The following is a 17027-nucleotide window of genomic DNA, read 5'->3' on the forward strand; positions in this document are numbered from 1 at the left end:
GCCTATCCGTTACTTTTTATTCGGTTACTTTTGTAGAAATAGAAGTATAGAAACATTTTTACAACATGAAAAACATTTAAAATGTTTTTTAAAGACAATTCGCCCCTTACAACTTACAGAGCGATTTGTTTGTCTCTTAATAACTAATTACTGTTAGTTTAAAAAACAATGGGAAATAGTTTACCCCGCCCCTTCCTTCCCCCTACCCTCCAAGAAAGAATCCTGGCCAAGCGAATGTATAGATCTATATTCCAATGATAGGCGTTTAGATCTACTTAGAAGACGATGCGCAACATTTTCCTGAACACTCATGTATTAAACGTTTCAATGAATGCGGAAAAACCCAAAGATGTATAGTCTGTTCAAGATAAATATTTCTCGTTCTTTAACCAAATTTAAATTTATTTCTTTGGCCAACGAACTAGTAATTCTTTTTCCTAAGCCAGCAGCTAGAAACAACCGTTTATGATAGGGCCACATTGAGAAACTTAATGTTGGCCGTTATTATTGTTCAAAGTAGAATCAAAATTCATTTCAATTTGACTTGAGGTCCAAACAATCTTTATCTTGAACAGACTACGTCAGCGGGTTTTCCCGCTTGTAAGGACCCAGTCAGTAAAGAATGTAAGAAAGAAACAGACGTCCAGGAACATTTAGCGCACCATCGACAAATTCTTAGGATAAGCCTATTATTAGAATTATATATACTCTGAGTCGATTTATACATTTGCTTAATAGGATTTGTTCGTGTGGAGAGGGCACTGGGGCTGAAAACAAAATGTTTCGTTTGTGTTTCCATCTATCATTCATTAGATATAAGAGTAAACTAATCGTTCTTATAAAGCAGTCACTAGATAAAGGAGGATGTTGTTTTGTTGTTGTAAAAAGTATTTTTAAATATTTCGCTTGTTTACTATGTAGCTAGTAGAAGTAACTATGGACACGTGTTGTCTTTTTGCCTGTATGAATAGAATGAACATAACTTGTAGATTTATATTTAGACGACATGTAAAATCCAGATAAATAATAAAGTCTATATAGACAGAAAATGTGGGTCTAAAACATTTCAGCAGCGTCTCGACGTTTTGTAAAGTCTCTGATAGATATAAGGCTAAAGATCTTTGGCAAGTCTGTAATGAGACAGCACATTTAAAGAAACGTTTTAATAGACTTCATCGGGGCGTTGTTCTCCCCACCACTAAATATGACTTTATCTGTTTTTTTTTTTTGTGTGTGTGCTTTAATAACTAACAAATATTTTAGTTCGACATCGTCACGTGACTTTTGTCTTAAGTTTTAATTCCATCATAATGTAGTCATCGTTTGGTGACTATGTCTGCATTGCAGGACCAATATGTTTACAAACACACATATACACCACCTCTCTCTCTCTCTGTCTCTCTCTCACACACACACACACATGAGAAATGAGGTAAAATGATGTTGGTGCAAGGGGATGTAACTAACAAACAATGAAACATTGTACATAATAAAACTTAAAACGAGGCTATAAACTGAAGGTCACGTTCGGGTCACTTCTGCTGATTGTTTTATTCGCCAAGTTTTCTACGTTTGGCTGGAGATACTTGGAAAGACAATGGCAGGCTTCAGTTCAGCCACCTAGACAATGCAGAGCCAACAACAGAACCAGAACAGCGTCCCGTCTCAATGAACTAGGAGGGGATGATGAATCGCTCGGGGAGGAGATGAAATATTTATTTCAGATGTAGAGATCGCATTCAGATCATGGCAACTGATCAAATATTACTTGACATTTATCAAATATTACTTGATATTTATCAAACAAAAGTTTGCTACGCCCAACCACGCTGGCTGAAGAGCAATTAAAATGTATAATGTATTACAGAAGGTGGCAGGAAAAGAACGAAATTATTCAAAAACATATTGCATGCTTAAGTGGCTATTACAGACTATTGATATGAACATTTCTGGAGAAATTTAATTGAACTTTGTTTAAGAGTAATACACTCAATATTCTGTTTGTTGAGACATATCCTGAAGTAGATTGAACTGCAGGTCAAAGTTCACTTTAGTGGCTATTAAAGACTATTGATATTAACATTTCTGGAGAAATTGAATTGAACGTTGCATAAGAGTAATACACTCAATATTCTGTTTGTTGAGACATATCCTGAAGTAGATTGAACTGCAGGTCAAAGTTCACTTTAGATCCTTCGTACAGCTCAGGTATTTAAAAAAAAAAAGCAAGAAAAAAAAAAACAGCCCAGTTTTAATGATTACTTGATATCGTTTGGTGGGAATAGAGTAACACCTTTAGTAAAATCACTAAATTTAGAAAGCCTTCAGGACAGAAGGCTCAAAAGTAAAGTAGCAATCATACATAAAACACTGAACCATAATCTTCAAATACAAAAACAAAATTTAATAAAATACTCTGAAAGACACAAAGATAAAGGCACATTCCTCGTCCCATATGCTAGGACAAATTTGTACAAATACTCCTTCTTCCCTAGTGCTATTAGAGCATGGAATGGATTGCCTGAGCTAGCCAGGAAAACCAGTGACTTGGCAGAATTTAAGTCATTGGTTAATATGCATGACTAAATGCATGACGCGTAGGACGTAATCATCTTCTTTTTTGAAGTAACGTCTGTATTATATAAGATAAGATAATGCAACGAATCCATATTAAATGTGTTCAATGTTGAGTTAATACTAAAATATATCTAATTAAAAGGAATGTATCTTCGCTGAGTTGACTACTTCATCTATAGAATGAGATAATTGATTAGAAAAGTCATGCCACAGAAACCTTGTAGAAAGAAAGCGGGATGGAGGGAGAAGGTGAAAGATTCTCTGATCCTTTAAAAAAAAGTATTTAATTGAACACGTTTCTTTCAGTACCAGACAGTTTCACCGCATTCAATCGACACCAATCGTTATAGAAAGCCTAAACACTGACCTGCCACGTCAAAGCCTATGGGCATTTTAGACCAATAGCTCGTTGCCACGTCAAAGGTCTGTACAATGTAGCAACACGCTATTGGTTTATATTGCCAAAAGGTTGTGACGTTGCAGGTCATTGATGAGGCCTTCCATAATGAATTGTAGTATCTAGTTTATACTAAGAATGGTATTCTATTGATATATCTAGTAGAACGAGATTCTGAAAGGGTTAGTGGTTATTTGAATTAATAAGTAAAAGAGGGAGTATAAAAATATATGATTTTTTATGAATATTTAAAATAATATAAAAAATTATTGTTATATTACTAAAATTGATTTTTACATTTTAACAATAATCATAGGACGATGATTAATATATTATAAATGTGTAGTGTTGGGAAAAAATGATTATAATCTCTATGTTTATCGTCATTTTGAAGGCCACAATTTTTGTTCCACATACTACATAATGAATGCGACTTTTTCCTTTACAGACACGACGCTAGAACGTAACAATCTAATGGAGAAAGTGTATCCAAGGTTAAAAGATTATTGTCGTGAAAAGCATGGATTAGAATTTCAGGTGAGTAGGTCTACAACTTAGGGTGGGACAAAATGAAACAATTCTTTAATAAAAAAAAAAAGAGGAGAGAAAGAGTATATTAGGGAAAGAACTGCACATTTACAGCCATATCTACCAACACTGTTATTTTTTTCCCTTTTTCTACAATAACAAAATTAATTAATTGCTACTAATTGATTAATTACTTGGTTAACTTTTGTGATCGATTCATGTGTTTTTAGGAGCGATGAGTGATTGAGCAAAGTTTCAACTTGATCCGAGAATGGGAAATGGGAGAAATAACGTGTACTAAATGTGTACCTGACAGAGCTGATAGAAGCTTGGTAAAAAGCAGTGACTAGAACAAGGACTAAAGGGGGCAGAAGTGACGAGACAGAACTGTCACATTGCGGTCTGTAGGGCAGATGATGTAAAGACCATGTTTTTTTAATGGCCGACAGTTGACAAGAGTCTCGTGTGGCAAACATAACGATCAACCGCCTTAACATTCCCCAAAAAATGTCAGGTACCCATACTATAGCTTCTCCATCGTGGTTGAAGATGTGCACAGTTTATTTTCCATGAACTCGAAGATGGCCATAGGGTCCTATCCAAGGCGTTTGTTGGACCTCTTCGCTGTTTTGTGTAGCGGGTTGAATCTTTTGAAGAGGAGGTAACGAATAATTCCAAACAACAAGCAGAACAGGTGAAGGCCAACAATGAAATGATGTCAAGAGTGTTTTTGATGCGGGCCATTTTAATCAGTAATGAAGGGAATCCGCCTATTGTTGTCGCTATCACTTTACTGTAAAATAACTTCTCAATGGACTAAACTTTTCTGTCTAGCAAGAAGCAAATCTATGAACTGCTTTTGTTTCATTTCTAACTCTAGTCTTGTTTTTACTATGACCTCAATATCGCTACGCTATAAAACCTAAACCCAAAATAAAACAAATAATTAACTTTACGAGTCAAATTCCTACTTGCAATCTAACACATTGGAAGATAGGACCTGTTCAGAGTTTAGTTTTAAACTATTGTCATATATCGAGTTTTGAATATAAAACTATACGAAAAATATAATTTAAAGAGTAACGTATTCGCACCTGTATCGCCTCCAACACAAATACATACATTACAGGACCTGGATACGAGACGCATTTCACTGTACACGGCATTGTGTAGCGCATTGTGACCTAGTCAACACTAAGATATTATCCTTTTCCAGGTACAATCAGGTTTTGTTCCACGTTCTCATTGGTCCAAGTCAAACTTTGTATGCAAACAAAATACCTAAAGGAAAAAAAACCACATCCTTGACATGTTACATTTAATGGTTGCTTTAATCCGCTGTGGTAAGCCTGAATGCAGAAATGGTCGCACGCTATTTAAAATGAGTACATTGTGCGTCTTCATACTTATTATAATTTAGAAAGTCGTCTCGGGTTCGAACCCTGCCCGCCTCCATCCGGCCCATCACTCGTCGTCCTTAGGTAGGTTTGTAATAAATTTTTTATTTCGAAGTAATACAACAAAATAAAAGTTGTCTGGCCAGAAGGGTTGTCTGGCAATTACCTAAGTCACTGTAGTGTGTATTCTATGACTTGTTCTAGCTAGGTCACTGTAGTGTGTATTCTATGACTTGTTCTAGCTAGGTCACTGTAGTGTGTATTCTATGACTTGTTCTAGCTAGGTCACTGTAGTGTGTATTCAATGACTTGTTCTAGCTAGGTCACTGTAGTGTGTATTCTATGACTTGTTCTAGCTAGGTCACTATAGTGTGTATTCTATGACTTGTTCTAGCTAGGTCACTGTAGTGTGTATTCAATGACTTGTTCTAGCTAGGTCACTGTAGTGTGTATTCTATGACTTGTTCTAGCTAGGTCACTGTAGTGTGTATTCAATGACTTGTTCTAGCTAGGTCACTGTAGTGTGTATTCTATGACTTGTTCTAGCTAGGTCACTGTAGTGTGTATTCTATGACTTGTTCTAGCTAGGTCACTGTAGTGTGTATTCAATGACTTGTTCTAGCTAGGTCACTGTAGTGTGTATTCTATGACTTGTTCTAGCTAGGTCACTGTGGTGTGTATTCAATGACTTGTTCTAGCTAGGTCACTGTGGTGTGTATTCAATGACTTGTTCTAGCTAGGTCACTGTGGTGTGTATTCAATGACTTGTTCTAGCTAGGTCACTGTGGTGTGTATTCTATGACTTGTTCTAGCTAGGTCACTGTAGTGTGTATTCTATGACTTGTTCTAGCTAGGTCACTGTAGTGTGTATTCTATGACTTGTTCTAGCTAGGTCACTGTGGTGTGTATTCTATGACTTGTTCTAGCTAGGTCACTGTGGTGTGTATTCAATGACTTGTTCTAGCTAGGTCACTGTAGTGTGTATTCTATGACTTGTTCTAGCTAGGTCACTATTGTGTATATTCTAGAACTTTTCTAGCTAGGTCACTGTAGTGTATTTTAGGACTGTTCCAGCAAAGTCACTATTGGAGATATTCTTTGAGATGTTCTAGATAGGTCATGTTGATGTTGTGTATGTATTTGTTAGGGCATGTTTTAGTTAGGTCAATATTGTGTACATGCTCGGGATTGTTGTCTATTAGAACATTCACAGTAAATATTGTATATCAAAAAGAAGTTTCTTTATTAAGATACATTGGCAGTTTTAACGATTAAAAATAAATTTCTAGTGAGACTGTCAGGTTTATGTTATCTTGGTTTCGCCTATCCTGACTGCACAATTTATCGCCAATTCGGTGAAGTCTTTGGGTCGTAAAGTGAGTCTTCTTATGAATACAATGCTATCTAATTAATTGGTGATATTCCGTTTCCGCGAGGCCCCGTTCTCTATCTCTTCTATACAAATTACGTAATCCATAAAGGCTGTCACGTGATACGTTCTTTTAATTGTTTTATCAATATTATCACGTGGCTAAATGTTGTTTGTTTACGATTGGTGAATGAGGTCCATTTTTTTTTCTTCGAGTGAGAGAGAGAGAGAGAGAGAGAGAGAAAGAGAGAGAGAGAGAGCAAGAAATGATATTTTGTAGCACTGTCGTTTCTCTCCATTCCAAAGGAGTCAAATAAACGATGTCATTGAATAAGACGAAATTGATATTTCCTTTTATTAAGCAGACACAATGTAAACATAAATGTAGTTTGGGAAATGAGAATGTTCATTCAATTGGGCTCTTTTTTTTTTTTTCTAGCCCTGAAACTGAAGGTCTAAAGACTATCTAGGCTATCTCTCTAATACCATACATACAACTTTTTTAGATTAGTTTTTTGATTTCTATTGTCGTATTTGTAATGTTATTACAGCGCCTTGAGCCTACATTTTGTTTGTTAACAGCGCTTTATAAATAAAATTATTATTATTATTATTTTTATTGCTTGCCTGTTGATTAAAGAATGCAACACAAGAATACAACTAAAACTAACCAAAGGTGCTGTACATAAAAACATAACTTGAAAAGTCTGTGGTGAAGGGTCATCCAATCGGAGGAGAGTAAAAAAAAAAAAAGGGTTGTCAGTGTAATTTTTTTAAAACTCGAAATTGTGAAAGCAGGGTTTGTTTGTGTGTGTGTGTGGGGGGGGGTTAAGGCCGAAAAGCAAAACAGATGGAAGAGTTAAGAGAAAGTTGTACTAGAATTCACGGATCAAAAACATGTGTGCAAGTGTGTGTATTTGTTAGAGATCATCCGCAGGGTAAATAAAACTAAAAGTAGGTTCCAGAGAGAGAGACAGAGAGAGAGATTGAGAGACAGAGATAGAGAGAGAATGAAAGCGAGACAAAACGGGCCGATACAATAATTGGCAGGCTGAAAAATAGGTAAGGGGGATCACTAAAATGAGGCTCTGTTTATTGACATTTCTTAAAAGGAGGGATGTTACTCACATAATAAACAATTCCAAGTCTGGGAACAAATCAAAGGACGTAGCCGGTGTTTACTGTTAGTAAGACATAAAACACTGAAGCATTATCTTCAAAAACAAAAACAAAACCTAATAAAATACTCTGAAAGACACAAAGATAAAGTCACATTTCTTATTCCATATGTTAGGAAGAGTTAATTCAAGTGCTCCTTCTTTCCAAGTGTCATTAGAGAATGAAGCGGGTTGCCCGAATCAGCCATAAAAACAATTACTTTGTTGTTTTTTAGAAGTATTTTTAAAATATATTTTTCTTGTTTTCCATTCTAGCTGTTCATTTTGTTTCAGGTAGTAGACATGAGATGGGGAGTACGAGACGAGGCTACTGATGATCACATGACCACCAAACTATGCATGCAAGAAATTGAAAACTGCCAACGTGTCTCCATGGGACCTAATTTCATAGTAAGTTGTTGCTTTTTTTATACTTTTGTGTGACCAGGTTGTACATATTTTGTTTTTCTGTGGTTGATAGTTATCAATACTGTTGGCATGACATTTGCTCAAAGTTGCCAGGGCATATATTAAACCTGACCCGCTAGCTCGTTGCTGAGATATGCCGTCTGTCCGTAGTGGTGAATGAACTGACTATCAGTAGTTGGGATTTATCGATAATGTGTCCAATCTTTCTATTTCACCTTCTGTCAACGTAACAAATCATTTGTCCAAGTCTAAGTGTGTTTGAGTGTTCTGGGTTTTATTATAATTAATTGATTTCGTATTGGTGTTTCTCTTGTTTTGTTTTTGTTGTTTTTTTTTTAAAGAACTTTCGTAAAAATTTAAGGTTGTAAAGAATTGGTTATATGTTTTTTAAAAAATGAAAGGGATCTTGGATCTAAAAAGTCTTAAAGTAATTGAAGTACAAAATCCATTACATCCGCAGAATCCACTTTCTTTAATTATTAGGAAAGCTAACAAAATTGTCAACTGTTCATACCATAATCTAACTAGTGCTTAAATTGACTTCTTTTTTTGTTGGTAATTGGATGGGCCGAGGTCAGCTCTTGAACAGACGTGAACATTAGATGACTTGACACAATTTCCATCCATAATAAGCCATATTACCTTGACATTTTGTCAGAAGGGGGTGTGTACTCTGGAAGCAGTACATTCTCTAAATCAGTAGCCCTTACCCCCAGATGCAGTACGTATACCTGCAATTTTAAAATCTTAAAAAATATAGATTCATTCCCATGAGTCTAATGGTACTGATTAGCCTACATTTTTTTTTATTCAAGTTGAGCTTACATTTATTTCTTTGAAGAAAAAGCTGGTCAAAGAGTTCGAGCATCTCAGTTCGTAAGAAGCGGGGTGGGTTCAATAATTATTCCTTACTGACACAACCATTATTCTGTTTTATTCCCTGTTCTGACCAACTACTGGACATTGTAACCCTACTTTTGAGTTTTCCTTAAGTGAAAAAGATTATTTATTTAAAATAAAACAACTAACTAACAGAATGACTCTTTAAAAAAAATATCCTGATTAAAATGACAAAACATCTCGAAAGTTAAACTCTTGTCAAACAATTTTTTAAAAAGTTTGTTAAATAATTGTCTGGTTCTTTTCTGTCAGTAAAACAGAATGTTCAAGATTTAATTTTTAAAAGCCAAACCAAAAAAAAAAAATGTTACCGATGACTAGTAGATTAAACAGTGCATTGATCACGGCTTTAATGGCGATGCCTTGTACCTCTACAGACCTTTTGATGTCATTATCATTATCGCCTCTAATTATTGGGACCATTTGGGACATGTACTCAGAATATGGGGGCTCAATCTTCTGTCACTTCATTTCCGGTGCCAGCATTCAAGATTTTTTTTCTCTTTCGCTTCGCGTCTATTGAATGTGAACAACAAGCTGGATAGTGAGGTCTCGGCTCACTGGTCCTGCTTGACACGAGACCGCTTGGATAGTGAATGGATGGGGGAGGGGGTGGCTCGTAAAATAGGAAATTGGGCTAGAACGGTAGAAATATGTTCCTCCGTTGGGCACCCTGTGTTGACCTGACCTGGAATCAAATCAGAATTTTTTTTTGTATCACGAAAGATGGGATTAGAATCATTGAATATAACCCCAACCAAAGTTGCAGACTATCGATTGTCACTTTAGTTACTGCTTTGTTTATCGTTGACTACCTTGAGCATGTCCGGGCTGGAAAGGTTTCTTTAGTAAGCCATTGAAGCTGAAGTAAGGGGACGTAGAGTTCAGTCCATTCTGGTGTCTAGATGTGGGACAAGAACATCTGTGTCGCCACCACAATGGCCACCACTTCTATTTTTTTCCCCACACTGTCACGTGTTCAAAGCGTTAATCTCAGAAAATTAGTACCGGGCTAAATGTTTTTGTGCCCTAACAGGAGGTGAATTATAAATCTCTTAATAGAACTTAAGACTTCTAGATTAATTCTAGATTAATAATAACCATCATGCTTTTCACTAAATAACTTTTCATACCAGAAAAAGTCTGAAATCTGAAATGTTTCTTAAAACTTGTTTTTATTGGCGAATGAAAGTCAATCTGCTCTGTGTGACGTGTCAGCATCTTGGCATCACTTTCTGCACGTTGGATAATTTTACGAAATAAAAACTTTGTTTTGTAATGAGTCGTGGGATTTTATGAGCTATTGGTTTAGTGAATACTGTTGTAACAGTCGATCTAATCACCGTTCGCTGTGATTAACACCCAACTGGGATTAATGTAAAATAATATAAACGTTTAATTTCAAATACAATTCTGGAACCCTTCAATGAGCGCTATACTTTAATACACTTGATGTTGCTGAATGTATGTTTTCATTTTTAGTTTTGAAGGGGAAAAAAATCTGTTTTTAAAAAAAGTTGGTAAAAAAGAATATTTCTAAAGAAAAAAAATCGATTTTAACGAAACCTGGCAAAATCTGTTGAAATAAATCAAAGTTCCAGTCTCGCAATTCTGTTCTGACATGGCAATGCTGTTCTGACATGGCAATGCTGTTCTGACATGGCAATGCTGTTCTGACATGGCAATGCTGTTCTGACATGGCAATGCTGTTCTGACATGGCAATGCTGTTCTGACATGGCAATGCTGTTCTGACATGGCAATGCTGTTCTGACATGGCAATGCTGTTCTGACATGGCAATGCATTGAACGTTCTTGAAATGTGACTGTCCTATCTCTACGGTTGCCAGTTAAAGATCCGGCACAGTTATCGAATCATATTCAGAACGTAATTGATTCGTGAGTTTTCACTAAGGACTGACTGCCTCCAGCCCTGCAAAGATTCATTTCACTGCTTTGTAAATGGACTGTGAGTGGTTCTAGCCAGTCATTACACAGAGAAACTTTTGTCAAACATTGATTTTATTGGCAGATTGGGTGGCATTGGGACAGACATCTCAATTTCAATAGATTAGTGGTATAGGGTATATATATATATACTATATTTTAGTCAGTCTATCGACTGGTATACGATAAATATACTATATTTTAGTCAGTCTATCGAGTGATATACGGTATATATAATTTTAGTCAGTCTATCGAGTGGTATACGGTATATATAATTTTAGTCAGTCTATCGTGTGGTATACGATAAATATACTATATTTTAGTTAGTCTATCTAGTGGTTTAGGGTATATATACTATAGTTTAGTCAGTTTATAGAGTGGTATACATACTTTATTTTAGTCAGTGTATCTTGTGGTATAATATAATTTTATCCGTCTATCTAGTGGTATACGGTATATATACTATACTTTTGTTAGTTTATCGTAACCAAATCCCTCCATTTTCTTGGTCAGCAGCTCTTCTTAGCAGGATATTAAGAGATAGTCCGGAGATCTTGTTTACGTTGTCCAGCCAGCTTTTCTTTGGACGTCCCTTTCTTCGTGCTTCCTCCAATGTACTTTAAAGAATGACTTTTGACAGCGAGTCATGTCTTACAATAGGACAGAACCAGCTCAGCTTTTGTCTGTTCACGGTATTGAGGAGTTCTTCCTTTTTGCCAGCCAGAGTGTTGACTTGTAAAAGTACTTACTGATTTGTCTTCTTTGCCTGGTACCCAACACCCAACATTTTTTGTCTGTAGCATTTACTCTCATGGGCTTGAATTATTCTATCAGCCTCAGCGTTCAGTGTCCAACTCTCACAACACTATAGGAGTACAGAGATCAGCCTCAGCGTTCAGTGTCCAACTCTCACAACACTATAGGAGTACAGAGATCAGCCTCAGCGTTCAGTGTCCAACTCTCACAACACTATAGGAGTACAAAGATCAGCCTCAGAGTTCAGTGTCCAACTCTCACAACACTATAGGAGTACAGAGATCAGCCTCAGCGTTCAGTGTCCAACTCTCACAACACTATAGGAGTACAGAGATCAGCCTCTGCGTTCAGTGTCCAACTCTCACAACACTATAGGAGTACAGAGATCAGCCTCAGCGTTCAGTGTCCAACTCTCACAACACTATAGGAGTACAGAGATCAGCCTCAGCGTTCAGTGTCCAACTCTCACAACACTATAGGAGTACAGAGATCAGCCTCAGCGTTCAGTGTCCAACTCTCACAACACTATAGGAGTACAGAGACCAGCCTCAGCGTTCAGTGTCCAACTCTCACAACACTATAGGAGTACAGAGACCAGCCTCAGCGTTCAGTGTCCAACTCTCACAACACTATAGGAGTACAGAGAACACTAGAGAAGAATAGAGGGGGGAAAAAGTCGTATTTTCTTTACACAGCAAGAGAGTGTATCACTTGACTGCATGACCTTGTGTTTCAACAAGTAAATTGCTTATTTAATTTATGAATAAATATAGTGTTTAGAGTAAATAATAAGTAGTGAGTAATGAGTGATGAATATATTGAATAGTGAGTTATTTAAACACCTTTCACAAAAATGAAAGAGTGTTTGTTTACTAGCCTTCTTACCAGAGATGCCAAGACTCACCTTTCACCCTGATAATACATTTCATATTAGACTCTGAATTTCTAATTTAAAAAATATATTTTGGTCTCTTAGGAAAACGATTCCTCACTAGACCTGCATACAGTAAACAACAAATAAGTCTAGGTGTATTTGTAATGTTTTTCCAAGACTAAATGTATTTTTTAAAACAATAGTAAATGTGTAGTGAGAAAAATGCTAGAGATATACATTTCTATGTTTCAATGTTTCCATAAATGAAATATATCTATTTTATATTTCAATAATTTATTTAAAAACACTTCACCCTAAAATGGCATGTAATATTTATGAACAAGTGTAAATGCTTTGAACGGATGAGTAGTGATAACCAGCGATTATACTTCTATATTCTTAAATCCTATTTGTGAATGGACTTGAGCTCTATTATTTCAAAACGTCCTAACTACATTAGATTCTTATTTACTTGACTATACTGTATCCCAGGTATTTCTTGGCCAGAAGTACGGGTATCGTCCGATTCCTGCGGAAATTTTAGCTTCAGAATTTGAACTTCTCAGAGAATGCACCAAACAAAACATTGAAGAGCTCCACCTGTTGGACGAATGGTATAAAAGGGACGACAACTATGTTCCAGCCGTCTACGTTCTACAACCCATTAGCTCCATATTTACCAACTTTAATAATAAGGTAAATATCTCCTAATTGTTTCACCGTAACACTTGTGGTTGGTCTTATTTGCCTAATTTTAATTTATAAACACAGTTATTTAGTTCTGAACCTTTATTTCAAGTGAAAAATGACACACCTGTTGAATAATACAAACCCTAATAATTTTATGAAAGCTGTTAGCATGATTATAATATACAGAAAGGAAATAGTTTTAAAACTAGGCTATATTGAAATCAAAATTATTCTCATAATTATTCATTTGCAACAAAAACAATCTTCTGAAGGCTTACTTTTACTTTAGGTATTTTATTCAGAGAAATATGTGAAGTCCAGGGGCGGACTGGCTATATGGGCATTTGGGCAAATGCCCGGTGGGCCGGTACCCAAATGGGCCGGTAGGGCCACCGAAATGCCTGATCGAAGTCACTATGGCACATATCAAGTTGTTAAAGGTTTTATAATATCCTTATTATGTTATTATTATTATTATAAAAGGCCCTCTGAGCGTCGTGTTTAAACAAAAAGTCTTTCCCAGACATTGCAGTGTAATACTATTTTAATCGAACACAATTTCCGAAAATAAAATGTAGAATGTAGACAGTGCTACTAGTAGGCTTCATCTTTTTAGGGCCTACATAATTGCTGATTTTAAAAGACGCTATATTGCTTATTAAGTTATAGAGTTCACTGTATGCATGCATATCCATACATTATCAAACTTAACAATGATTTTTAAGGACCGATACACCTAGACATGGATGCCCATCATATGATAGAGAATTTGTGGGCCGAATTTTATAGAAATGCCCGGGCCGATTTTGACACCCAGTCCGCCCCTGGTGAAGTCTATTATATATTTTTAAAAGGTAATAAAAGTTTTGATCAACTAAGCTAAAAAAAAAAAAATCGCATTCATTACTGATGTACTCTAATGACCCTAAGATTGGCTTCAACCAATCCGTAACGATCTCTTATATTTGTGTCTATCTCAAAAAAAAAAATCTTCTTTTTAACATTGTATTTTCAAACCCAATGTCTCGTGGTTCTAGACTCTAGAGTAAGTGCTTTGAGATCTCACGATATTTAATCTTCGCTTCACTATAACTGTTGTTTCATTGTAGCGTCACCAACGATTAATGGAGAACGACCAGGCCGCGTGGTGGGAGACTTTTGGCAACTTGACGAGAATAGTCAGGAAAGCAGCTCACGTGCTGTTCATCACCAAGAAGATTGACAGGGAACAAATGCACAACTTTTTTATGTCAGGTACAGAGTAGTATTCAGAAAGTTTTCATTGTCCTTAGGATTTGTTTGTTGGAAAAGTGATTATTATCTAGCTCAATTTTATTTAAAGCCTAATGAGTCACAAACATGGAAAGGTCTTTAGGGCTGTTCACGTATTTATGTTTCTGTAATCATCCGTTTTTGAGCCAAAACAACAACCAATGCCCAACAACAGCACACAATGGATACAGCCAAAAAAAACTAACAGCCAATTGATCGAACAAACAACTGAACTACCCACAAAAACAGCACAACAACCAATGACCAACAAAAACCAATGACCAACAAAAACCAATGACCAACAAAAACCAATGACCAACAAAAACCAATGACCAACAACAACCAATGACCAACAAAAACCAATGACCAACAAAAACCAATGACCAACAAAAACCAATGACCAACAACAACCAATGACCAACAACAACCAATGACGAAGAACAGCACGACAAATAATGCCCCCTAAGTTCTTTAACAAGAGTTTAATTAAAGATGTGGGTAAATTCTGAACTGTCATCACATCGCTAAAATTGTATTCTTAGCTTCGAGTTGGCAGTTAAATGTTCTAGACCACATTATCATGTAGGCTGAAGAATACTGGCAGGACATAACATTGTATACACCGTGCACAGTGTGTATCTATAAACTAGTTTTGTAAATGTCCCCTGCATTTTGACATTCCACATCTTGACATCTTGACATGAGATTATGTACTTAATAAATATATAAGTCTAATGTGTGGAATACATGCAACATTATCACTAATTTACAAGACAACATGAATAGCAAGATAACATGGCATTGGCTTAATATTTAATGTAGAAACAATTTTGGAGACTCATTTGGGGACCCTCAGATGGGGGCCCGGGAAGACTTTCAAATTTGGACTCCCTCACCTCACCCTAGCTACGCCAATGTGTTGCTCGTGTGTTTGGATCTGACTATCGACATCGGGGCACTTTGAGCTAAATTTAAAGATAAACTGTTGTTCTCTAATTAGCGGTTGACTAGAGCATAATTTTATAATGTCTACTTTTATAAGATACTTGTTTTTATGACAGGCTGATTTCCTCTCTATTATTAAGACTTGATGTCTTTAATTACTAATTGGTGTTTTAAAAAAAATAGTGTTACTATTAATACTGCGGAGTCACGTGTATGTCTGGGCAACCAATGAAAGGCCTCCACCGACTACATGTGCATTCGTCGCGCTATGACGTCACGCTAGACGATCATTAAAACGTCATAATTGTATCACCCCCCACAGGTTGTTGTGATATTAATGGAGTTATCGTTCATTGATTCAATGTGTTTCGGTCACCCAATATTACGTCTCACCCCAAGATAGTCTAGTTGTTGTTTTGTTTTGTTTTTGTTTTTCTTCCGTTTTGTTTTTGGTCCTCTATTGTGATACTGCAATTAATCTTAGTGCGAGGTTTGAACTTGAAACCCGAAACATAAATATCACGTCCTCTTCTATATTTGATCTACATCTAAAAATATAATTATGTAGGCTTATTGTGTGATTTGAATTAATCTAATCATATCGAATTTGAATATTAATCGATAAAGAGGCGAGGCTGATTTGTTTTAAAGGTTGTAGTAATGTATAAGTGATAAAATAACTAAAGCTGTTCTATTTAATTCCCACTTTAATTAAACCTTAGATCTCGTTCTCTTTCATATAATGTTTGGATGCCACAAAAACTGATGAACTTCTTTGACAAGCTTTGGATCTGCTATAGCAAGTGATTCCCAAAACTTGTTCTATTAAGTAACACTTCCCATTTTTTGGATAATTTAGTAGAAACCTTTGTTTTTGTCGGATTATTTTCCCATTTGTTTTAATTAAAATTAATCAAGAGTTAAACCGTTTCTAAAAATTAATAAATTAAAAAAATATATTTTCAAGTAGAAAACTATAATACAGAGATAAGCATCAGGGGAAGAAGAAGGTTTAATGACTTTGATGGGATTGTGTACTTAAAGAGCTTAACTTCTTGACATCAGAAAGGTTTTTGATCAGCTCAATTCTATTTGTACTATCTCAGTATCTGATGGGGCATCAAGCCGCCTGTTTATAGATTTATACTTGGACTTTGTTGAAAAAAACAATATTTAAAAAAACCTGCTTCTCTAATGATTTTCCTAGACATTAGACAGTCGATGTATATCGTTTGGAAAAGAATGACTAGCTCGTTGGCCACACTGGGAAAACTCGAGCTTGACCTTTATACATTTTCAAAGTATACCGGTAATAAGAAATTAATTGCCTAGAGAACTAGAAAATATTTATCATCGGGTATTTTCTCGTGTAGTCATAATATTATTCAAAACTTTAATAAATTAATGTTAAGGAAAATTTTGCGCACTGTATTTTATGTCAAGATCTAAAGGCCTATCATTAGAATATTATAAAGTGTAGTAGATTTATACATTTGCTTAACCGGGACTTTTTTTTTCTAAAGTGGTGGGGAGGAATGGTAAGCTTTTTATTTATGGATTCGCTCCCGTTTGATAAAAATCTTCAATAGGCTATGAACATTTACATTTTTGATGAGCCATATACTTGGAGCTTGTCAACTAACGATTTCAAAAAAGGAATAGATTTAGATTAGGGGAGAGCTATGCATGCAGAAACAAACAAAAAGTGGGTTTTTTTTTTTAAAACAAATTTGATGAATTCTGTTACCACGTGATAATTGTGAGATTGCTCTAAAAAAATGCATGGCTCAG

At 35.7% G+C, this 17027-nt stretch overlaps 1 protein-coding gene across 1 annotated transcript in view; it reads left to right on the top strand.

Moving 5' to 3' along the window:
• The window catches only part of LOC106073338 (NACHT and WD repeat domain-containing protein 2-like), a 46166-nt gene that overhangs the window by 15021 nt on the left and 14118 nt on the right, over positions 1–17027 (top strand). The window contains exons 3-6 of the mRNA XM_056028691.1: positions 3423–3511; positions 7720–7836; positions 12822–13025; positions 14129–14273. Of these exons, the coding sequence (XP_055884666.1) occupies positions 3423–3511; positions 7720–7836; positions 12822–13025; positions 14129–14273 (555 nt within the window). The remainder of the gene's footprint in view (positions 1–3422; positions 3512–7719; positions 7837–12821; positions 13026–14128; positions 14274–17027) is intronic.

Source organism: Biomphalaria glabrata, chromosome 1 (assembly GCF_947242115.1).
Source record: "Biomphalaria glabrata chromosome 1, xgBioGlab47.1, whole genome shotgun sequence".
Taxonomy (NCBI): Eukaryota; Metazoa; Mollusca; class Gastropoda; family Planorbidae; genus Biomphalaria; species Biomphalaria glabrata.